This window comes from Rosa rugosa, chromosome 4 (genome assembly GCF_958449725.1).
Source record: "Rosa rugosa chromosome 4, drRosRugo1.1, whole genome shotgun sequence".
Lineage (NCBI taxonomy): Eukaryota > Viridiplantae > Streptophyta > Magnoliopsida > Rosales > Rosaceae > Rosa > Rosa rugosa.
In genome coordinates this window covers 13,286,981-13,311,765 of record NC_084823.1, presented here as the reverse complement: position 1 = coordinate 13,311,765, position 24,785 = coordinate 13,286,981, and the positions used below count along the sequence as shown (strand labels likewise).

Here is a 24,785-nt window from a genome sequence, read left to right as displayed (position 1 = left end):
TGATAAACATCTCATGAACTAACAATCCAAACCAACGTTATTAGACAAATTCAATGGTCTCTGGAAAAAGAAAAAGAAAGAGAGAGAGAGAGAGAGATCGATCAAAGAGCACAAAGACAACTTCTTGATTAGAAAAGATGGGACTACAACAGACACTTTTATATGGACTTACATTGCAATACAACCTATCACAATAAGCATAGATCAAGTGGACTAATTGAATAAGCATAATAAATAAACAAAAAACAATAGCAAAGATCATAGCTTTTCCAATGCTCCACTTAGCGTCCAGCAAAACACATAAGCAAAATTCACAAATTGTTCCAAAAAAAACATTTTAATTTTCATGTGATCAGCAATCACTTGCAGGTCATAAACAATCAAGATCAATCGAAAACACAAAAATGAACCCCCTTTAGCTATGGTATTCTCAAAGACGCTCTCATGTGGCCATGTGCAAGTCATAGTGTATGTATATATGTCTGTGTGTTGATATATATTTCTATCTTAAATTGTTGTTAATCATATATGCGCAACAAGAACGATCAATACTGTGAATGATCTTCATATGTGCAATTGGCTCCTCTAATTCAAGTATCTGAATTGTCAATACTCCATTAATACCTACCAGAGCTCAAATACATACTTGAATTGAATCAGTTAATCAAATACTAAATTCCAGAAAGTGATGAAATTTACTTTGAGATAGTCAAAGACGACGTTGAAGCCAACTTGAGAGAGAGAGAGCTCAACTGTTTCCAATTGTGGGGAGGAGGAAGCCTCTGATACTCACTTCCACCAAAACTCTCATCAAATCCGTACTGACTTCACCGCCCATGAGGACTCAATTCCGACGACAATCAGCCACGCTCCGCCGCCGCCGCCGATGGCGCGTCCACTAGTTTGCAGTTGCTGCCGCCGAGAATTATCCGATTCTCCATCGGTCGGAACCCGAAATTGGCTTCTCTCGACGACTCTGCTCTATTTGGGCTCCACGCTTCTCTCCTCAAACGCCTCTGCATCACCTCCGGCTCGCCATCGGTGTTGTTCCAGCGAGATCGAAGCTTAGGTCCGACGACAAGGTCGTACCGTAGATGTCGAGACGGTCCAGACGAGCTTCGATTTAGGGTTTGAGAGGTCGGAGCCCTGAGCTAAGATTTTAAGAGGTAAAAGCGACGATGTGAGGGGGAAGAGCGCAGTGGCAGTTTTTATAATTAAATTCAACTCTAGTGGTAGGTCGTAAAGAGGTGACCTTAATTATCATGGGGACATTTGTGTTACCTGGATAATAATAAGACACTTCAAAATGACCTCTTTTATCATTGGCCCTTAAAATATTTGATATCCGGTATGAGAATTCATAATTATATTTGGTAAGGTTTAATTTCTTTAACACTTTAATAGTTTTCGTTCATTATTTCTCTAAAAATAAATAAAAAAGCCACTTTAGACGTTTCCCTCTCATATTTATGAGGGAAACTTGTTATTTTTTGGAGATAATGCATTTATTTTATTATCATTTAATATGATATTATTGAATTATTATTGTATCCTCACATATAAAAAATTTATTTAATTGATTCTTGATTAAGAGAGGGCATTTTGGGTAGTTTAAAAATTTAACTATTCCTCTACAGAGTTGGCTTCTTCTTTTTTTGAAGTTGAATTTGGCTTCTTCTTTTTTTTTTTTTTATAGACAAAACAGAATTGACTTAATTAATAAAAATATAATGACATATGTTTAATTTTTATTTTTAATAAAAAAAAATGTGATAGTCTAATCGTTTAACAATATAGCATTAATCAATCAAAAACAAAAAGGATAATAATGAATGACCTCCATAACCTAGAGCATCCCAGCCCTCATCAACCATCTATAAGACTACAAGTACTGTGAAGATTCTATATTGATCTATCACAAATTTCAGAAGGTATGATAGATCCCAATTTCCCTTGTTGGGATGAAGAACTAACAAAAGAATTATGACTTTAGCAATCAATCCCGCCAGCTTAAACAAAATTCCTCATTTGTTAGCGTCCCTGTAAGGGTGTTCACAAACCAACACTTCCACCACAATGAAATTTTAAAACTTAAGGCATGAATTCATAAAGCTTAGGTTGAAAATTCTCTATATTAATTCTTTCTCTCAAATTTTAATTATATAATGCAAGTGACAATGGCTACATATTATGCATAACTTGGAAGTTGAAATATGACGAAATAGAAGAAGAAAAAAATTCACCCATGATCATCAGTTCATCACCAATGACTTTCTTACTAGCTATTAATATGCATAGTTAGTCACATAATGTATATCTTATATCTTATATATATGTGTGTGTGTGTGTGTGTGTGTGTTGCCCTAAACCTAATACGGAAACAACTTTATTTTCCAAGGACATAATAATACATTAACAAAATCAGAAATTCCTAATTTCTTAGAAACGATTACGCTCAGAAATTCCTAATTTCTTGGAAGCGATTACGCTCAGGAATTTTATATGTTTTCGTGGTAGCTTTTTCGCTCCGAAACTGACCCTTTTTCTTGTTCTCTTTCAGGATGAGTAACCTGAACAAATTGGACTTTGCTCCATTGGGACCAACTGGCTCTGGATATCACAGGTGGGTTCGTGATGTCCGTCAGCATCTCAAGGCCAATGGAATCCTGGATACGATTCTCGAGCCTAGCCAGGACGTGCTAACTGTTGAGCAAGCTCAAGCTTTGGAAGCAAATAGAGCAGCCTTAGAGACAAATAAGGCGAAAGCCATCATCCTAATTGTTTGGCTCCAATTTTGTTGCAGCTGGTCAACAGTCTCTTTTCTTGCGCGGGCGTGCCAGCACCGTTCGGGTGCGGTCGTCGGGGGTGTCCCTTGACCTGACTTCTATCAAGCGATTGTAGACGAGGAGAGCACCAACCTCGTCGTGGGATTCTTTGTGCCTCGTGGTGAGGACTTTGCTGAAGTTTCTTCTTGTTCACAAGTCGATACTCAATATTGTAGATCGAGCAGAGCGAAATCACCGGGAAGTATTGAGATCTTGCTAAAGCGTGACTTTAGCTTGGCTGGGTTGCTAGGGCGTTACCCTTGCTTGGCTGGTTCTGTAACCGTTGTGGTCGCGGCACTACCGTCGGCTCCCAAGGAGACTAGGACCGAAGTACGTTGACAGAGGGTTTGGTGGCACTGAAAGTCGGCTTCTGAGAAGACTAGGACTAGGAGTGTGATCACCGGTAAGAGAAAGAGAAAGAGAGGGAGAGGAGTTGCTCTTAGAGAGGTTTGCTCTAGAGAGAACTTAGATCATCTTAGAGATGTTGTTGTTGAATGTGAATGTGTGTCTTAGAATGAGAGGAGAAGGTGTTTATATAGGGAAGAAAAAGAAGAGTGAAATGATGAGTGGAAGAAAAATAATGAAAGTAGATCTAAGTTCACTTGTAAAATATAGAAAAGATAGAGAAAAGATGAAATGAAAGCAAAGCATGAAGGTGCAGCAACATGGAAGTGGTGATGATCTATTAAAGAGATTGTAGAAGAAAAATATATCCAAGGAAAAAGAGAAAAGCATCTAGCTTTTTTCATGTGAGTAGGAAACATGAACATGTGAATATTGAGCTGGTTTTAGGTCAGTTTCTGCCCCTTTATTCCTTCAATTATTTCTCCAACAAGACTTCATTATATGCCTTCGACTTCTTCATATGAAATGTTCCACTATGGGTTTAGATCATCCTGACAAATTTTCAGATTTTTATTCCATGTGGTTGGGCCGAAAATACTGCTGGACCTCTTACAGGTCCAGTTTTCCAGTTTTGCTTCTGTAGAAAATTGGGCTGATTGTTTGAAGGCCTTCCACTCAAAAAAAGCTCTTGCACTCTTCATAAGAAATGATCCTTGGGCTGTCTAGAATGGATCTGGAAAGTTTCAGCACATTTAGATTTCATTTGGTTAGTCTGCCACCCCTCCTTCCTTGTCTAGCTCGGTTTTTCCTAGCCGAAGTAGGAAAATATGCTAAAGTTGACTTGTCATACTTCCATAGTAGGCTTTATTTAGCCTCTAAATATATATTTCGAGCTTGTCGACAATATATAACTTGAGCCACTGATATTGGCTCAATTTCTCCAAGACGTGCCTTGTCAGGCCAAAATGTTCATTTTGGGTCCAAACATTGCCCCCCAGACCTCGAAGTCAAAGGTCTTCGTCTTGACTGAAGAGGTCTTGAATCAGCACTGCTCTTATAATGTTGTTGCTCCAAAGCCACTTGTATTGGCTTGACTAAAATTACTTGAGCAGTGGCCTCTCTCCCTCATAATTATACATAGTGAGCATACATATATTAATCGCCAGTCTTCCTTCGCGAACCATCATTTACGAGGCCATGTAATTAAAACCACTTCGCTGTCAAAAATTCGCAACCCAGCTTTCGCCACAATTATTGGCAAAAATATTGATTTGACCTCCTCCACTGCTAATACCATACTAGGCATATTAAATGCCTCTTGTATATGTGCCCAGACTAATACCAATGGCCTCTTAAGTATATTAGCAAGTTCCAGCCACTATTAGGCAAGAACACAATTTTTTGCATCCTCCGCGACGCACAAATTTGAAACTCTTTTTGTATTTTTGTATTTTTTTTTTTTTTTAAATTTTAATAAGACATTGTGAATCAAGGTTTAGACATGCGGCCCAAGTATAGTCGTCTAGACACAAATTTTCTTTCAAATCCTTTGGGCAACCTTACTGAAATGGCCAGGTGGGGGAGGGCGAACAAGAGAGGCAGAATCCATTTTGGCATGAGCTACTCCCACATAGTGGTTTAGGCCCATTTGCACGCACTTCTGGATTCAAGAACCTGTCATGAACGTTGTCCCCTTTCTAGACACCATTTCACATAGGCTATACTTACTAAGATGAGAAAGGTCATAAGTGTGAAGACAGTTCAACAAGTGTTAATAAAAGCCGCCCTTAACCTTAAGGGACCTGAACTAGGCACCAATAAGGAGTTTAGGCCAATATTAACAAAAGAGACTTCACCTATTCCGTTATGATTCACAAATGACGAAAATAAAAATGAAAACTGAAAATTGACAGGAAATTTAAAAACAAAGAAAGAAGTTAGCAGCACTATATTTGGCTAACCTCCAGAAGGCCACGGGGGAGGCCATCTATGCTTCACTCCAAGCTCCGATGTATCAAAATTTGTAGGGTAAAAATCCCTCCTATGAGAGCTTGTAGAAAAAGAACAAAGATACTTCTCGTTGAAGAATTTGGAGGAATTTGGCTCGTGAGAGGGGTATTCTTGCCCCCCAAGTATCTTTGTTGGTTGACGAGACATGATCTCCAATTGTAATTTGGAAGATGACGGTGTCCCAAGATCGGCTTTGTCGCCAACTGTCGCCAACTTCTCTTGATCAAAGGGATGATCATGGGTCATATCTTGCCCCCCATGCATCTGATCAGTAGCCACATATTTGGCTTGATCAGTGGAGACATCAGATATTTGTTCAGAGACAATTTTCTTGTCTGAAGAACAATCTTGTTGATGACGTTCTCCATAAGTAGCCTCTATGTAAGGCTGTGATTCACCAGTGAGGCCATTAGGTTGATTGCCACCTATAGGCAAATCAACCTCATAAATGACCTCTTCTCGAGCGTTCTGCTCAATTTCTAGGTCCCAATCGCGAAACCTCTGCTTTGTTTTTGCGATCAAAATGGCCATGTCCCTGGCTTGCTTTTCTTTATTCCTCTCGATGTTGGCCATGATGATCGCGAGCTGTTCATCAATGCTTGCCCCCTCTGGGATGGGAATAGGCATAAACTCATCATTAATGGCGGTATCGCCAATGGTGGCAACATTGTCCATCAATTCACTTTAGGAATTTCTTTTGGTAAAGATTTTCCCCTGGCATCTCAATGATGACGAAAAAAGACTCTAGTATAATCCCACCGGGCGTGCCAAAATGTTTGTTTTGAAGCCCGGTGGTTGAATGTCTTCAAAAAAAAAAAATTCTAACCTTGTCCCACTGGGCGTGCCAAAATGTTTGTTTTGAAACCCGGTGGTTGAATGTGCTTCAAGAGAAAAACTTCTGACATTGTCCCACTGGGCGTGCCAAAATGTTTGTTTTGAAGCCCGGTGGTTGAATGTCTTCAAGAAAAAAAAAAATTTCTAACCTGGTCCCACCGGGTGTGCCAAAATGTTTGGCTCCAATTTTGTGTTGCAGTTGGTCAACAGTCTCTTTTCTGCGCGGGCGTGCCAGCACCGTTTGGGTGCGGTCGTCGGGGATGTCCCTTGACCTGACTTCTTTCAAGCAATTGTGGACGAGGAGAGCACCAACCTCGTCGTGGGATTCTTTGTGCCTCGTGGTGAGGACTTTTGCTGAGCTTCTTGAAAATCACCAAATCGATACTCGATGTTGTAGATCGAGCAAAGCGAGAACCACTGGGAAGTGAGGAGAACTTGCTAAAGCGTGACTTTAGCTTGGCTGGGTTGCTAGGGCGTTACCCTTGCTTGGCTGGTTCCGTAACCGTTGTGGTCGCGGCACTACCGTCGGCTCCCGAGGAGACTAGGACCGAAGTACGTTGACAGAGGGTTTGGTGGCACTGAAAGTCGGCTTCTGAGAAGACTAGGACTAGGAGTGTGATCACCGGTAAGAGAAAGAGAAAGAGAGGGAGAGGAGTTGCTCTTAGAGAGGTTTGCTCTAGAGAGAACTTAGATCATCTTAGAGATGTTGTTGTTGAATGTGAATGTGTGTCTTAGAATGAGAGGAGAAGGTGTTTATATAAGGAAGAAAAAGAAGAGTGAAATGATGAGTGGAAGAAAAATAATGAAAGTAGATCTAAGTTCACTTGTAAAATATAGAAAAGATAGAGAAAAGATGAAATGAAAGCAAAGCATGAAGGTGCAGCAACATGGAAGTGGTGATGATCTATTAAAGAGATTGTAGAAGAAAAATATATCCAAGGAAAAAGAGAAAAGCATCTAGCTTTCTTCATGTGGGTAGGAAACATGAACATGTGAATATTGAGCTGGTTTTAGGTCAGTTTCTGCCCCTTTATTCCTTCAATTATTTCTCCAACAAGACTTCATTATATGCCTTCGACTTCTTCATATGAAATGTTCCACTATGGGTGTAGATCATCCTGACAAATTTTCAGATTTTTATTCCATGTGGTTGGGCCGAAAATGCTGCTGGACCTCTTACAGGTCCAGTTTTCCAGTTTTGCTTCTGTAGAAAATTGGGCTGATTGTTTGAAGGCCTTCCACTCAAAAAAAGCTCTTGCACTCTTCATAAGAAATGATCATTGGGCTGTCTAGAATGGATCTGGAAAGTTTCAGCACATTTAGATTTCATTTGGTTAGTCTGCCACCCCTCCTTCCTTGTCTAGCTCGGTTTTTCCTAGCCGAAGTAGGAAAATATGCTAAAGTTGACTTGTCATACTTCCATAGTAGGCTTTATTTAGCCTCTAAATATATATTTCGAGCTTGTCGACAATATATAGCTTGAGCCACTGATATTGGCTCAATTTCTCCAAGACGTGCCTTGTCAGGCCAAAATGTTCATTTTGGGTCCAAACACTAATGACTCGTCATATGGATGATTCGCTCCAGAACGAGTGTATGAATGAAGAAGACCCCAGAAGGCTGTGGGTCTCACTCAAAGAAAGATTTGGCAACGTCCGTGACTCCCTGCTTCCTGACCTAGAAGTGAGATGGCATAGCCTCCGCTTATGTGATTTCAAGTCAGTTCTTGACTACAACTCATAAGCACTTCACATTAAATCCTTAATGGAATTATGTGGTAAAGAGATCACAGATGCGATGTTGATTGAGAAGACTCTCTCTACCTTCCCTGTCTCTGCATTGATGGTTGCTAAGAACTATCGAATCGATGTTACTGCAAGACAGATCACAAGGTTTCATGAGCTTATTAGAGTTATGAAAGTCGCTAAAAAGCATGACAACATCCTTGTGAAGAACTATAATTCGAGATTCGTAGAAACAGAGCTTATTCCGGAATCCAATTATAGTCGCGCCCCTAAGAGAGGGCACCAAGAGTGAAACCCTATTCTTAGGGATACTTCTGGATGTTCTGGTCCATATAATTGCTCTCATTGGGAAAGTAACCGCCAAAATAGGCGAACACAGAACCGAAGAGGTCAACGTGGAAAGAGAGAGGGAGGCAACGTCTCTGGCCATGTTGGTGGCTCCACCAACATTAAGAGCCATCTAAATGACGCTTTCAAAGCGCCTCAATCAATGGAGTTTGAGCAAAGAGATGTATGTTCTCGATGTGGAGTATCCGGTAATTGGGCACACATTTGTAGAGCTCGTGAAGAAATTGTCACCGCCTACAAAGCATATTGTGAAGCAAGAGAAGCTCACTATGTGGAATAAGAAAATCAAGAAGATGATCTAGAGTGAAGGGTTGAAGACTACAAATCTGGCTGGGATCAATAGATCGCCAATTCTATTTAAGTCTTTATTTTTCCAAGAGATGGAATAGGCAATTGCCATATACTTTGTAGTAAAAGCCATTGGTTTAGTTTTTCTTCACATAGGCTCATCCAAAATAAGTATGATGTCTAGGAAGGTTTTGAGATAAGTGGTACTTAAGCGAGCTTTGCTCCACCGACATCTCTCTACTCACCTGGTCATATTTATTTTGGAGTTACTAAAAGAAGTCAAACGACTACCTTTGTTTTGCATTAGCTAGCATTTGGATTAGATTCTCCTAATGGTTAAGAGACAATGATGTGCTCTGTTGGCTGATGAATAAAATTTCGAGTTCTTTTCATTATGACTCCATTTTGATTCTGAGCATATTACTTTGTGACTATGATGGCTGAGCCATCAGTATTAATTCAAGGACATGGAATAGCCCAAGTTCCCCCTGCCAAATGGCACCTTGATTATTGTCACAGAAACTCTCTATGCTCCTAGGGCAAATCGCACCTATGAATAGCCAACGGATTCCATGCGAAAACGCATGTAGAGAACCGAAATAAGTTGCTTTGAAATACCTCTAATGATTGCGAACAAAGGCGCATCTTAGATAAGTTTATGTGTCTCTTTAGTGGACTCTATGTCACTATTCGAGCTATTAAATCCAATAAAGTCATGAGAGAAGATCTCTTGGATTTAGACACATATTGGCTTTGTCACGACAGGATAGGTCATCCTGGTCTTGATATGATGATCCGTCTACGAAAGACTTCGCACAGACATCCATTCTCTCGAGCGAAACAAAGCATGAATCGAAAGTTGATTCTTGGACTAAGTGTGACCGCCGCCGTTGCCTCTGGCGTCGCCGCCGTCCACCACCAGCCATGGGCTGGCATAGTCCCTATCCATAAGGCCATGGATGGCATCGTCCATCATGGCGATGGCGCCCTAGGTGATGCTGTAATCACCAACTTTGCTTCAAATAGCGTTTCAGACGCTCAGACCCAACCAAAATCCTCATTGGTTACTTTTAAAGCCTCTCGCTCGTTTTACAAAGCATGTTCCTTAGGGAAATTAGGACTGAGACCATCCTATGCAAAGGATATGAAAATACTCATTTTGTTCCTACATAGAGTCTGTGGGGATTCTGTGGACTAGTTCAACCAACCTACGGACGTTTAAATATCTCATGATGTTGGTTGACACACAAACATGCTGGTCACGTGTTATGCCATTGTCCACTTGTAAATGTTGCTTATACTACACTCCTAGCAAATATCATATGATAACGAGCTCACTCCCCGGATCATCCTATTCAGTCAATTAGATTTGACAATGCTAGAGAGTTTACATCGAAGACTTTCGATGGATATTGCAATGGGGCTGATGTTGGACATCATATTCTCATGAACACACCCAAATGGTCTCGCGGAAACGACTACGATGGTAGTCAGGACATTGGTAATGCGCACCAATCTCCTTATATCCGCTTGGGGTGATGCAATATTGCATGCATCTATGCTAATTCGTCTACGACCTACCGCTACTCAATGTATCTTTGCGTTACAGCTAGTGACTGGGTACAAGTATTTCGTACTTACGCACATTTGAGTGAGCCATTTATGTGCCAATTGCGCAGCCACAACGTACTATAACAGGTCCATACAGACGAATGGGCAACTACGTTGGATTTGAGACTCCGACAATCGTCCGCCACTTAATGCCCTTGCAAGGCGATCTCATTACCACTAGATTTTCGGGTTGTCACTTTGATGAGACAGTCTTCCCATCGTTAGGGGGAGATAAGAACATGAATGTTCAACAGGAACGACAGGAATTGTCGTGGTCTGTCCGCACTATGTCTCATCTCGATTCCTACTAAAGTGACGAGATCACACATATCTGCTGCAAACATGCCTGCAAGGATGGACGTCCCTACGACAAGATGAAGCGCCACCCTACATGGAGGTAGGTATGGCGCCAACGCCAAAGAAAGTGGCGCTCCAGCGTTACAGGCCATGGCCCCAGCTAGGATGCATGGGAGGCCCGTGGGTTCGAAGGATACCTTGGCACAACCCAATCATTTAATCATCGACACTCAAAATCTGTCTCATGAGAATCTTCTGGATTAAGGTTACCGTTGGGGGACGCCTCAACGTCAGAACCTATTCTTGAGAATATAGAGCTCTATGAAAATTACACTAGTGTACATGAGACGTGGGATAGAAACTCCATCATAATTGATTATGTAATCGCGCATTTCTTTGCGCATGAGTTTGTTGAGTCCAATGATATCGAACCACGCTCCGTTGATGAATGAATGCCAACGTAGAGAGATTTGGCCTAAATGGAAACATGCGATCCATGTTAAGTTGGATTCTCTAATGAAGAGGAAGGTTTTTGAGCCAGTGATGCCAACATCTCCTGACATAAAACCTATTGACTAATGGGTCTTCGTTAGAAAGCGTGTTGAGAAAAAGAAATGACAATCTCGCCTTATGGCGCAAGGCTTCTCACAAAACGCCCTGGAATACTACGATGAGACATATCTCTCGTAATGGATGTCATTGCACTCCACTACCCTGTCAGTTTGGTAGTTTCCGAATAACTGAATATGCAGCTTACAAATGTGGTCACTACGTATCTCTATGGGGATCCAGATACGGAATATACATGAAGGTTCATGGTGAACTTCATTTACCCAAGTCAAGTGGCTCTAGACTACGGAGCACATTTATAATAAGGTTGAAACGCTCACTAAAATGACTACTTGATTGGGAAGGGATATGCCCGCGCATTTCCATAACAAGTTTCGGATTCTATTGCGGTTCATGTTGGACATGATCTTCATTGGAAACCCTTAAAGAGTTAAGGGAAACCGTTGAACACTTGAAATCCGAGTTTGAGATGAAGGATTTTGGGAGAACACGATTATGCCTCGGTTTGGAACTTGAGCACCGTGTTGATAGATGCTTAGGCATTTTGACAAGGTTAAGCCTTCAAGCAGCCTCATGATCGTCCGTAGTCTTGATCCTAAAAAGGATCCTCTTTGTCTGAAGGATGATGACGAAGATGTGCTTGAGGTAGAAGTGTCTTACTTAAGTACAATAGGCGCATTACTGTACTTACCCCAATGCATAAGATCGGACATCTCATATGTTGTGAATTTGTTAGCTAGTTATAGCTCTGCACTAACGCGACGCCATTTGATTGGTGTAAAAGATATTTTTCGGTACTTGAGATGTATGATTGATATGGACTTGTTCTATTCCTACGATTGATGGATTCGGACCCATCACACACTAGGAACGCCGCCAACACTGGCCTGCGTCCATTATCCCCATCCCAAAACGACATGTGTTTTGGAAGGTTTTGCTGATATTGGGTATCTCTCTGACCCATACAAAGGTCATTCGCAAACTGGTTAAGTGTTCACCATGGGTAAAGACCGTGATATCTTGGAGGTCTACAGAACAGACCTTAGTCGCTATATCTTCGAATCATGCAGAGATTATTGCTCTTCACAAAGTAGTTCGTGAATGTTTATGGATTGGATCCATAATTACGCATGTTCGAACAATTGTGGTTTGAAGTCTACCACAGATGAGCCTACGAGCATTTAGGATAATGCTACTTGTTTTGAACAAATGAAGCAAGGCTACATCAAAAGCGACAACCCCAAGCACAATCAGCAACAACAGACTCTCCTCAAGATCAAAGTGAACTAGGTTCGATCTGAGGATAGTGTGGCAGACTTGCTATCTAAGTCATTACCTAAATTCCACTTTCGAGAAACATGTTGGTAGCATCGTTTGCGGAGGTTATCCGAACTCCCATAACCGTTGTCATCAGGGGGAGATGCAGACATCAGGGGGAGATGTCTACATGTATAGTCTCAAAACGTGAAAGGTGTGTTGTGCTCTTTTTCCCCTTCGACCGAGGTTATTTTTGTCCCACAAGGTTTCTGTTACTCGGCAAGGTTTTTAATGAGGCAACGAGAGGAGCACCACGTTTGGGCGACACAAGGGGGAATGTTCAAGTAAATCCAGAATGTGTCTGGCCCAAACTCTAGGTTACTTGACCTAGTTGTAATAGGGTTTAGAATTAGAGATATTCTCGAAGATATTCATAGATATCCGATTAATTGTACGATTATCTTTCCTTGTACAACTCTGATTCTATGTCTTGTAATCCTCTATATAAAGATGCCCCAATTATCAATGAAAGTACGACTCAACTCTCTCCCAATTCAGTTTTCCTTAAACAATATATATATATATATATATTTCAGATAATTCTTATTGGGTGGGTATGGAGATGAGGATCAAAATACCATCCCCGCCCTGTACCTAATTTCAGAATTCGAATATTGGGGATCCCCATCCCCGTTACCCGATTTCCCCTGAATTTCTCCCCGTTAGGGTCGAATACCCTACCCTACCCGATGAGGATTTTTGCCATCCCCCTATGTCTTTCCCATGGGAAGGGAAATTTCAAGAACTTTCCATCCCGATATTTGGTAACATAAGGAAAGTTATCAGGAAAATTTTAAAACGTTTGTAAATAATGCAATAAAATAATGTGTTGTGAGTAATAAATGCAAGGAAAGAATGGGAGAAAGTGATTTCTTTGGGGTTTGGAAGGAATCACTTTCCCCCTTATTTTCTCTTTCTGAAGGAAAATATTTCATTTTCTTTTTTATCGCAAATGCAAGAAATGAATAAGTTTCCTTTCCTGATACTTACTTTCCGTGAACCAAACATGACCTAACAACTGAGGAATGATCCTAGCTAATAGAGCAGACATCTCCTCAAACTTGGCCATATAAATTTGCTAGCACCACCAGATAAATTATTCATTTGTCCCGGACTACCACGTGTTCGTGGTCTAAGACAACTTGATTGTTCATTGGTCTATTTTCCCATTTTCTTTTTTGCCTCATATATATCCCTATCGTCCCCGTAGCGATCGAAACCACATGCACGTAATAATCATAGACCACACTCAATGATTACTCACACGAACACGAGAAAAAAAAAGGCAAGAAATTGCTCATGGTAATACTTTTTTTTTGGGTTTTTTACTTCAACAGTGTCTGAACTCTTCGAGGACTTTTGAAATGATACCTGAACTTTCAAAGTTATCAATGTGATACCTGGACTCATTTTTTCGTATCAACGTCGTACCTGCGGTCGATTTCCGTCACATAACCGTTAACTATGACCCCGTGAAGAACTAAAGGAAGTGGGAAAGGTCATTTTTACCCTTATTTTGTGCCTCACGTGCTGGGCACGTGGTCATAGTTAACGGTTCTGTGACGGAAATCGACTGCAAGTATGACGTTGATACGAAAAAATTAGTTCAGGTATCACATTGATAACTTTGAAAGTTCAGGTATCATTTCAAAAGTCCTCGAAGAGTTCAGACACTGTTAAAGTAAAAAACCTTTTTTTTTTTGTTGGAAAAACTTCAAAATTTTTGGGCAATTTTTTTTTTTTTTTGAGTTGTTGGGCAATTTTTTATTCACAACCAGATTAGTAATTTTTTTTTTTTTGTTGGAATAAATTCTAGTCAATTTAGATGTCTCCCTTCGGGGTGTGTGTGTTTGGTGGGGTGGTAAGGCTTTGGTCTCATATATAAGAGGTCAGGAGTTCGAGCCCCATCAAGGGTGGGAATGGGGTGAGGTTTTTTTTAAAAAATAAAAAATAAAAAATAAAAAATAAAAAATGTCTCCCTTCGATTAATCATTCATTTCGTTACGGAAAGCGCATTTTCGTAGGAAAGAATTTTCCTTTCTCTCGCTGAACTTTTTATAGGCGTCCAATAACTAAAATCAACGGTCCACACCGCATCGCACCACGTCAGCAAAGTCTTGGGGCCTGTGGCACACCACGTTCCCTCTTCGCTGATTCGTCTCGTCTGGAACATTCCGCGGAAACCCCCAAATAAATTGAGCCCCCTCGAAACGCACCGACCGCGTCTCTCACATCTCAAGTCTCTAACAAACCCTAGAAATCTCTCTCTCTCTCTCTCTCTCTAGCTTTCTTTCTCTCTCTAACAAACGCTCATCAATGGCGTCGTTCGCTGAAGCTCCACCGGGAGATGCCAAGGCCGGAGAGAAGATCTTCAAGACCAAGTGCGCGCAGTGCCACACCGTCGACAAAGCCGCCGGCCACAAGCAGGGTAACCATTCTCGACTCTCTCTCTCTCTCTCTCTCTTCTCCGATTAATCGTTCTTTTGCGTTTCTTATTTGGATTGATTTTAGGTTGTGACAGCTTTGTACGGATCTGAGAGTTTTGTACGCCTTTTTTTTCGCTTGTGTTTTGATCGTTGATGATTCTTGTTGCGATTGTTTCTTATGGCCTTTTGTTGATTTTAGATCTGATCGATTTTTGCTGCGAGATTGATTTTATTTTTCCTGTTTGGATATGATGATTTCTAGAATTTGAGGCGTTCTTGCTAAATAATTTCACTCTTTATTCTTTGATTTCCTTTTTAACGAAGAAGTTACAATTGATATTGAGCAATGAGTCGAGAAATTAGATGAGAAAGTTCTCTCACCTTTGTTGAAATAAATTTTATCTTCGGAAGTAAATTTATGTTTTAGTAGCAGCTGTTTTTTTTTTTTTTTTTTGTTAATGGAGTCTCTTGTAATGCAAAAAGTAATATCTATATTTCTGCTTTGTCTGTGTTAATGCTCATGATTGTCATCAGAAACTATGCATCATGTGAGCTTCGGATGTTTTGTACATTTTCGATAAAATTTTGTTGCACTGTTGGATTTTTCTTTTTGTTAAAAGTTTTTGTGACTGAGGAGTTTCATTTATGGAGCTTGACAGCTTCGCATGCTAATATTGGTCATTGCATTATCCAGTTCTTAATCCTTTGTATTTGTATTGGTCTTATATTATACTGTAAGAATGATGTGTTTTAGGGGGTAGTACTAATATTGCAGAAGCACCCAAACACACGCTCTCTTTTCAGCATTTTCTTGTTTTGAGTGACTTTCTCAGTGGGAAGTTATATCATGATTAATCTTGCACTTTTTTCCTAGTCATTTGTTATAATCCCGTGTTTGTGTTCTGTTGAATTCATCATTCAGCTATCTAATAAAAATTGTCAAATTCAGGACCCAATTTGAATGGCCTGTTTGGGAGGCAGTCTGGAACAACCCCTGGATACTCCTATTCTGCTGCTAACAAGAACATGGCTGTTAATTGGGAGGAGAAGACATTGTATGACTATTTGCTTAATCCCAAGAAGGTCTGAGTCTTGTGCTACCATTTTTTCCTCATTGCTTATCAGTTATGTGCTTGGGTTCATCCTAAATGTATAGTTACAGGGAGATGTACGTGATTAGTGATTGCACATATAACAACCCTAGATGTGTGCTGGATTCCATATAGGATTCATGAGGAGTTTGTGTAAGCTTTAACAGGATGCACAGTTAGATGTATGATTTCAAAAATATTTGAAATCTATAGAAGGGTGAAGATGTCAGCTGAATCACATATATCTTTGCTTCAATTTAATATTTTATCAGTAGAGATTAAGACTGGTATTTTTCATGTCTCCTTTTTACTGTGGCCATTCATGAAAGACTCATCATATTTGATTGTAATCTAGACCTCATGGTATCTCTTCTTCTGATTGGTTGTTATAAGATACTCATGTAGTTCTATTTTTTTATCTTGTCCTGATCTTTGTTCAACTTAAATGTGCAGTACATTCCTGGAACCAAGATGGTCTTCCCTGGATTGAAGAAGCCAAAGGAACGTGCTGACCTCATTGCCTATTTGAAGGAATCAACTGCATCTTAAACTGCCTTTGTTCGACTTTTCACATTTTGCAGTCACCGGAGGTTTATACAAACGGATGAGTACTATTTTTTGTTGCCAATAAATTAGGCCATCTAGGTCTGCAATTCTCATTTGCATGTGGAGCTTGCTTTTGCTTTTCTAGGAGAGGTTGCTGTAATTGGCAGCGCAACATTCACATTCAGTTAGCTGTTGTGACTAGATTTCATGGAGTTGGTGAAATACCAGTTCAACTATTGATATAAAAATTCATTGTGACATTTTCTATATATTCTTGTGATGCAAAGCATCACACACATTGTGTGGAAGTTGAATTGATTGTTGTGGTTTAGTTACAAAATTGATCTTCTTGCTCATCTATTTTTTCAGTCAATGCCATGGTGAACAGTATGGCTTGTATGGAAGATGTAGCAAAGATCATGATTACCCAGTCATCCTTTAAATCTTACAGATTTACTTAAATTTTTTGGATCTGCTTGAGACAACGAGAAAATGTCAAAAGAGCAACTCTGATTGGGACACAGAATTGTCCATTGATCTAGTCATTCTGATGTTCTAATTAATAGTCAGTATACAAAGATGGCTTTAACACTTGGTGTTGATCAATGATACGTGAAGAGGCACGACTTGCAAAATATACCATTACTACTGATTGTAAGGAAGTGTCAAGCTAGTCCATCTTTGGAACTGAAGGATACATATGCTCTATCTCTCGGCTAGAAAATACCATTTATTTTTAAGTACACAGTTCAACATATTTAACTGTGATATACATAATTTACTAAGGTAGCTATTATCATTTTGTTAACTGAATTTCCTTGCCAAAAAACAAGATACAGATAATCCGAAGAATGTAAATTCTCTATGTCAATATCAGGGGAAACTTCTCCATTCGTTTTGCTGGACATCTGATTCAAGTTTTGGGCTGGGATGGCCGACGAAGTCCTGGAATCTGCAACACATTGCACCATATAAATAGAGATGTTTCAGTGTGATGTAAAAGACCAGTAATATTTGATCATATGTACTTCTATGAAAACCTGCAAACTGCTTATAGCCTTATACTCTTCATTCGACTTATATGTGCAAGGAACATTTCTACAATTGGTAATTTTCAATAGCATTTGACAATAACATAACCCCTTTGACAGTTGCCCCATCTCTGTAACTTTCAGAGTGATAGTGAACTCAACCTCTCTCTTTTATAAAATAGAATCTCGTTCGCGTTGAATGTGCAACGAGTCTAGCTCATATTACGGGGAAGTTTAGTTTAATATGACAACCACAAACACAGAATTCATTTCACTGGGAAAGTTTAGTTTAGTTTATATCAAATGGCAGAAAAACAGACTTCACAAACACATTAAACGTGCAAGGGGTCTAGTTCATATCAAAGGAAAGTTTAGTTTAATATGACAATCACCTTAAGAATAATCTTACATGTTAAATTCTTTCACCAATTTCACAGAGGTCAGATACAAAATATAAAGATTATATACACTTTTGTCAACAGTAGCATCCATCCAAACACCATATTATTGTTGGCGCAAAACATGAGCATATTCAAGGTATAATGATCTAGGCTTTGAAGGAAATGGAAAACATTCACAAACCAAAAGTATCATAGATTGCAACAAATCTCCAGATATTATATAACAGGATATGAAATTGTGACAACCAACCTCAACTCCATGTGGGCCTATACGGTTACGAGATATGAAATTTATTATTAGTGTTGCAAATTCATCAGGTACATCTTCCTGCAAAGATTTAGTGATATCATAATTGTTATCTTTTAGATTAAGGAAAGTCAACAAAACATTTCCATGGAAGATAGGACGAACGACTTACTTGTATGGCATGCCCAGTATGTCTGACAACCACCATTTGGAACTTGCCTTGCATTTGACCAATTGTCAGAGTTCTGTTACAAAACATGCAGATTCTCAAAATATGAACCTCGAACAATTTCTGCTTTTCAAATCAACAGTACAGGATACTGTCTACTGCCAGTTATAAGTTAGGGTTTTGAACCCAAAAAAAAAATCCTATATGGAAGCAGTTGTGACAAAATATTACTAAGACAGTAAGACTTATTTAACTACCCAAACCTGATAACTACTCAAAATTTTATTGTTACTGATGCCAAAACTATAAGCAGAAGCACTGAATCCAGGCTAAATAATTCATTGGACTTCAGTCATGCTTCTCGTCCCAAATGAATGACCAATAATGTTTATATCACATACTAACTGCACCCAAGGAATGCAGGGTCAAGAGATGCAATTATCAACAGTATAACTTATTTCTCGCCCCTTTTTGTTCTTTCTTCCCAAACCATACTTATCTCAAGTAGAGTCCCCAGTCCCCACCAATTGTATTCAAGGTGCCAAAGACAATATTTTACGAGATAATGTTAAAAAAAGTATATCTTCCTAGCCAGCAGATCATCTTAGATTCTCCCCCTCTCCCTCTGATATTTGAAAAGAAACAGCTTTTATGGATAAAACAATGAAAAGCATAATATAACTAAGTGGACAAGTAGTCCACAGAATAAGAACTACAGAAGGAAGATAGAGCAACAAACAACAAGGTTTACCTGCCACAAAACCAGCCTAAATTTAGCAGAACCCCTAAAAGACAACTGCTTTTAGAACAAAAGCAATGAAGTGTGTAATCTCATTTCAGTATCATAACATTGTGTTTTTACTGATATGTTAACTCAAGGATAATTAACCTATAACATCACTTATATAGTTATACTTCACCTGTTTAAAATCTAAATGTATCTGTATAGTTAAATACCACATGAACATGCAAATAAAAAGCCTCTACATATTACTATTACCCGTTCTCATGTGTCATTAAGACAGTTTAATCTAAATTCTTCCTTTATGGAGAATAACCAAGATGTCAGACATCCTTCCTTTATGGAGATCTCCTTCCTAGTTTCTCGTGCGTCAAACATTTATGACCCATTGTGGGACCTAAATCCTAAACTACTACCCATGTCATGAGTCATAACATGTCAATTGGGTAGCCTATGCAAACTTTCAGAGTTTCGGTGACCTAGAACATCAGTAAAGATCATTTAATGAAAATTTCAAAATATACAAGAATATTATTCTAGGCGAATGAAATGGCAATAACCTGTCGAGTCGGTCTGTTCCAGCTAAAAGCAGGAGCTTTGGAACAGGAGATGCAAGAAATTTTTCAGAAAGGCCTTCATACCTGTAGTTAAAGAGCTGTATTTATTCGTCTCAGGAGGAGATAATAGCCCAAAGAATAAAAGTAAAATAAATCACGTCTTATCTGATGCATGGGTATCGTAAAGTCACCTATACTCCATAATTATCAAAATTAAGCTAGAAATATTACGTTAAAATGATGTAATTTCATTTAGACAAGCTTGAATCAATAGTGAATCTAAATAATGTTGAGAGGAGTTTGCTATATACTCTAGGAGCAGGTTGTAAGCAACATGCAAGTCAGGCTACATTTCTGAAGGCAACAAACAAACCAATTTACCAAAAAGACTGCACAAATGCAGAATAAATGATCAAATCATAATGGAACATAATTGGGGATGGGTTTAGTTTCAGATGAATTACCCACAACTATGATGTGGACACTGATATTAAGTTGTTAAAGCCAAATTTATATAGGAGATAAATGGCAGCACCCTTCAAACGTTTACCATAGGCAATCCAATCTAAGGCCCAAGCCTATCTGTGCTTATGTTTGATTCTTGTCTCTAGGTTTGAGTGGTGCAACTTACTTGCATCTCTTTGAGAAAACTTACAGCAACCATCAGGCCCAGATTAAACAACAAGGCATTTCTACATATTAACTCCTTCTGCACCACAATTCTCTTCTTGGAGTGATGCATCTAGGATTTTATTTCAGCCGGAATAAGCCAATTTTCCCTTTGTCATAAACTAGTTGTAGGCAATGGCAAAAGGGTGAGGTTCTGGGAAGACTCTTGGTTAGAGGATCAACCCTTGAAATTCTACTTTCCAAGGTTGTTCAAACTATCAAGACACGCCAACTATTCAGTGGAAAGGTTAGCTATCTCTCTCAATTTTCCGGTGTGCTGGGACTTTGGGTTCAGAAGAAATTTAAATGACCAAGAGATTGAGGAGTTTGCCTCGCTGATGGTTAAACTAGATAATGTCCGATTAGTGGAGTCCAATCCAGATGAAAGGAGGTGGAAGCTTGAGCCTGATGGGAAATTCTCTTGCAAATCTTTCCATAGCTTAGTAACTAGTGGTGGATCAGATCCTATTTTTGCTCCTGCAAAGTTTATTTGAAACGTCAAGGTCCCTACTATGGTGAAGATTTTGGGATGGCTTGTGTTACTGGGGAGGACGAATACATGTGATGTTCTTCAAAGGAGAAGACCCGGAAGTTGTTTTTCTCCTCACTGCTGCATATGCAAAGCTCAAGGGGAAAGTGCTGATCATGTCTTTGTGCATTGTGAAGTGGCCAATTTCTTATGGAAAAAGTTATTTAGGGAGGCAAGAGTGGACTGGACAACTCCATTACAGAGAAGTGACTTGCTAAGAGAAAACCCTATAGCTTTTGGTAAAGGGAAAAAGGCCAGAACCATTTGGGGTTGTGGGGTGCTAGCTGTAGTTTGGGTGGTTCAGATGGAAAGAAATAAAAGATTATTTGAAACCTATGGAGTGGTGGAGATGGAAGACCTGTGGGAGAGAGTCAAGTTCTGGGCATCCTTATGGGCTTCTATTTCTAAGGAATTCAAGGATTATAATCTTTCTTCCATTATTCTTAACCGGCAAGCAGCTGTAGTATAAGCTCCTAAGCTTTCATTAGTATTAATAGCTAAGCCTATAGCCCTAGCTGACCTCGTTAGATCTTTAAAGCGGAATCCTTGTCCGTCTCCTTGTAATTCGCTTTTTGCTTTTCAATAAAAAGCTGTTTCTTTAAAAAAAAAAAAAAATGTATCTAGGATTTTAAATGAGAGTATTAACAAGAAAATCTAAACATACCAGCTTTTCCAATATTGTTCTGTTTCTTCGAGTCGTGCTCTGTAAATGTAACTGCAGAACAATATCAAAATTGTGCCTGTTATGCGCGAGTAAAAACAGACATAATAAAGGCAAGACAACAGCAAACCACGGAGTGGATAAAACTATAACAATTTTTTTATAGTTATTGCAGAGAACAGTATATGGTCATAGAAAACAAAAGTACTCACCATTTCTTTGAATCATCATACTTTAATGTGGCAGGTACTGATACACGAGCAGACTCAATGTTTCTCAAAGAGCCTCCCTTTACAGTCGATTCTATCTGCAGCAAGATAAATATTAAAGTTCAGAAATATCATACTCCATGCGAGCCAATTGTCTTTTCACAACTAAGACTTGGTGCTATAGCAAGCCACTTTTCCTTCCTCCTTAACAGGCCATTTGGTACGTTTTGCAGGCAATGTGGAAATTCATCAGATTACTTTCAGTCACATGCATCAAATAAAATGCATAAAGCAACAAGTTGTCCTACTTTTTTATTTCTTGGAATCATTAAGGAATCTGATTATTTTAATTTCTCGTGTCATTCTTATATGATGTCCTAATTGTGATGCAACCAAATTAGTTCATCAAGTTAGTCATGTTGCATGCAAGAGAAAAATAAGACTTAAGGAAGGAGATCTTATAGATACTGCAGGTACCGCTTTTTCAATGCTTGAAAAATGATGCGTCCTGCCTGATAGGATTTTTTGCATATGAATCAACGAAGCCATTGCTGTTCCCTGAAATATTTACAATAGTAAGTGAGATTTGATTGACAGTGTGCCATTATAGGCAAACATCACCCCCAAAAAAAAAAATCTGGAAAAAATTATGCAGCAGTCATCAAACCTCAACAACATCTACAACAACCAGCCCAGCCAAGCTAGGGAATGCTTTTCTTGCAGCAACATGCACAGCTACTGACCCTCCCATACTGTACAACAGTGACATCAGTCAATAATGGTTTTAGTGCTAAAGACTAAGGGAGTAGAATTTTTTTTTTTTCCTTGTAGATAAAGCTCAAGACAAATGTAGTTCTATACTTTTATGCAGTTTTCTATCCCTACAACAGCAGATAGCAACATCAAAATAAGCTTGTGTAGATTAATAAGAAAACAGTTACCTATTATATTTCCATGTTTTCAAACTCAAAGACTCTAGAGTGCTTCATATGACTAAAATATGTCTTTATGTATGTCATTAAATAATCCCTTTAAGTGTTAGGAAATTTATTTTTTTTCTCCTAGATTCTCAATCAAACACGATATGCTATGAGAACTTTAACAACAATTAAAAAAATATAAAAAGAGAAGAACCTGTGGCCAACAAGCACAATTGCAGGAGGGGAATCTCCATACATTGCTTTCAGAACAGCCTCAACATCATTGCACATGGTCTGCAGATGGAGTAAACAATTAGCTAAGTGGATATCATAAAAGATAACCCTACTTATATAAGATTATTATCTAAGAAGTCTAACAACTAGCATGAGGTAGAGCAATCCTCTTTTGACAGTAGCTGTACCTCAATAGAAAGATCAGTCTCATTTTCATTCGTCGACCTTCCATGTCCTCTCAAGTCCATGGCAACTACTCGAGCCTTCTCCTTGATTTGCCTTGCTGACAAGGCAAATGAAAGCCTGGGAAATTAAATCATGTAATTGATCATAGCATACCAGACTTTGGAAGTTTCCAAGAATAAAAAGAGAAGAATTTACATTCTGCAGAAAGGAGACAACGACAGTGCCAGTAACAATGAAAGTTGAAAATAGTTGCACCAAAGATACTATACACACTTCGTGATGAAAAAAATAGGATAATTCAATATAAACTAAAGTACACTTCATATACCCAAAATAATACATGATGGAAGAAACTTAATAGTTTCTTACCACCCCTGCTGTAGTTTTATAAGTAGATAAGTACTCAAGTAAAGATACAAAAGAAGTAGAGAGAAAAGAACAAACTCAAGCTTCTCTTAATACTAATTGAAGAAATATATTAGGGAAGAAATAAGCTGCATTCAATCAATAATGACCACTCAAAGTGATTAAACCTTACATTTCCTTTTTACAGTACCTAACATATACAATACAAAAATCACATAATGTAAGCACCCTGCAACACCCACATAACAATGCTCTCATCAAACTCCATGCATATATGTGCTTATATATGTCTTTGCTGCCGATATTACCAACGCGCCATGTAAACCAAATGCACAGATTTTACTGTTTTGTCGCGTTATAACAATACATGATAAAACCATAGTTGCACAGCTAATGGAGACCGGTGAGCTACTTAAATTCAAAACCCAGAACTAAATGCAATACGTTTCAGCTCAAAATGAACAAAAAAGATCGAAAAGACGAAAAATTGAACATACCCGGAGTAGCCACCTCCATGTAGGCAAAACACAACCGGACCCTCTGTTCCTGCCATATATACATGAAAAACCTGAAATGGTAAAACGGTAAATTCACACATAACAAAGGGATTGTTATAACTGTAGCAGCTGAAGGAAGCAGAAAAGCTTCGAAATTGAACTCACATCGTCGGAGCCCGGAATGGAGATATCATCTTCTTTGTCGAAATAGTCCTTCCAATCCAAAGCAGCGAACTTTTGCGAGCTACTCCTGCAACAACAGCATTGGCATTGTGAAGATTAAGACCCGGAATTTGAAATTACGAAAAGTGGGGCGATTGAGTTGAGAGTTGAAGGTGACTCACTGAGTGGCTGGGCGATCGGGCCGGGCGGCGAAGGCGGAGAGAGGACGGGGTTGGGGTGGCTGTTGGTGGTGGTGGGGGGGTTGATTGGATTCGGGTGCGTCCTCGGGAAGCGAAGCGAGGTTTGAAGAATCCATGGCCGCCGTGATGATCAAGTTGATGGGATACACAGTCGGTCACTGCTCAGATCATGACAGAGAGGAAAGTAAAACCAAACACCCTTTTAAAGAAAGGAAGAAAAACAGGAAATTAGTATTTTACTTCTTTTGGTGATAATTTTGACTTTCATTTTTTATTTCTTAAGTGAAGTTTTATCTTTTGTGGGGTCTCGGTTTGTAATAATAATGTCATACCCCCAATTTTAGGCCATTGATATTTTAGTATTTTCAATTTTCAGAATTATCATGGTAGTACCTCAAATTTTTTTTTTTTTTTTCACTTTTTATTTTTGTACCTCCTGTGAATCACACCGTTAAAAAGTATCATGTGAACTTGTGATATCCCGTCAATTGGTTATTGACCAGGTGAACATGCTCGCACATAAGTGAGTTTTGTGAATTATTATTATTATTTTTGGTACAATATTTTTTAAGAAAATGTGAAGGAGTAAATAAAATGAAAAATAAAATAATCTATAAAAAAAAAATTTCTTACAGGGTAGTAGAGAGGGAGTAGGACCACCATAAGCCATCGCGGGAGGCTCAGAGCAACACCAGTACCGTGCCCCAAAAACAAGAAGAAGGAAGTTGAGGTCTCCCGGTGCCAAGAGGACC

At 39.1% G+C, this 24,785-nt stretch overlaps 2 protein-coding genes across 2 annotated transcripts; one reads left to right on the top strand and one right to left on the bottom strand.

Moving 5' to 3' along the window:
• The first annotated feature begins 14,401 nt into the window (after positions 1 to 14,401).
• Positions 14,402 to 16,522, top strand: LOC133742647 (cytochrome c). The gene is made up of 3 exons (XM_062170334.1): positions 14,402 to 14,618; positions 15,566 to 15,699; positions 16,161 to 16,522. Exons 1-3 carry the CDS (start codon positions 14,507 to 14,509, stop codon positions 16,254 to 16,256), a joined length of 342 nt encoding a protein of 113 aa, XP_062026318.1. The 5' UTR covers positions 14,402 to 14,506; the 3' UTR covers positions 16,257 to 16,522.
• Positions 16,523 to 16,952: 430 nt separating this feature from the next.
• On the bottom strand, positions 16,953 to 24,225 carry LOC133742646 (uncharacterized). Its single transcript, XM_062170333.1, has 13 exons — positions 24,016 to 24,225; positions 23,837 to 23,921; positions 23,672 to 23,742; positions 22,811 to 22,925; positions 22,603 to 22,682; positions 22,136 to 22,220; positions 21,946 to 22,026; positions 21,472 to 21,566; positions 21,263 to 21,313; positions 19,404 to 19,484; positions 18,105 to 18,177; positions 17,936 to 18,013; positions 16,953 to 17,205 (listed from the first exon to the last, which is right to left on the bottom strand). Exons 1-13 carry the CDS (start codon positions 24,147 to 24,149, stop codon positions 17,167 to 17,169), a joined length of 1,068 nt encoding a protein of 355 aa, XP_062026317.1. The 5' UTR covers positions 24,150 to 24,225; the 3' UTR covers positions 16,953 to 17,166.
• Positions 24,226 to 24,785: the final 560 nt, after the last annotated feature.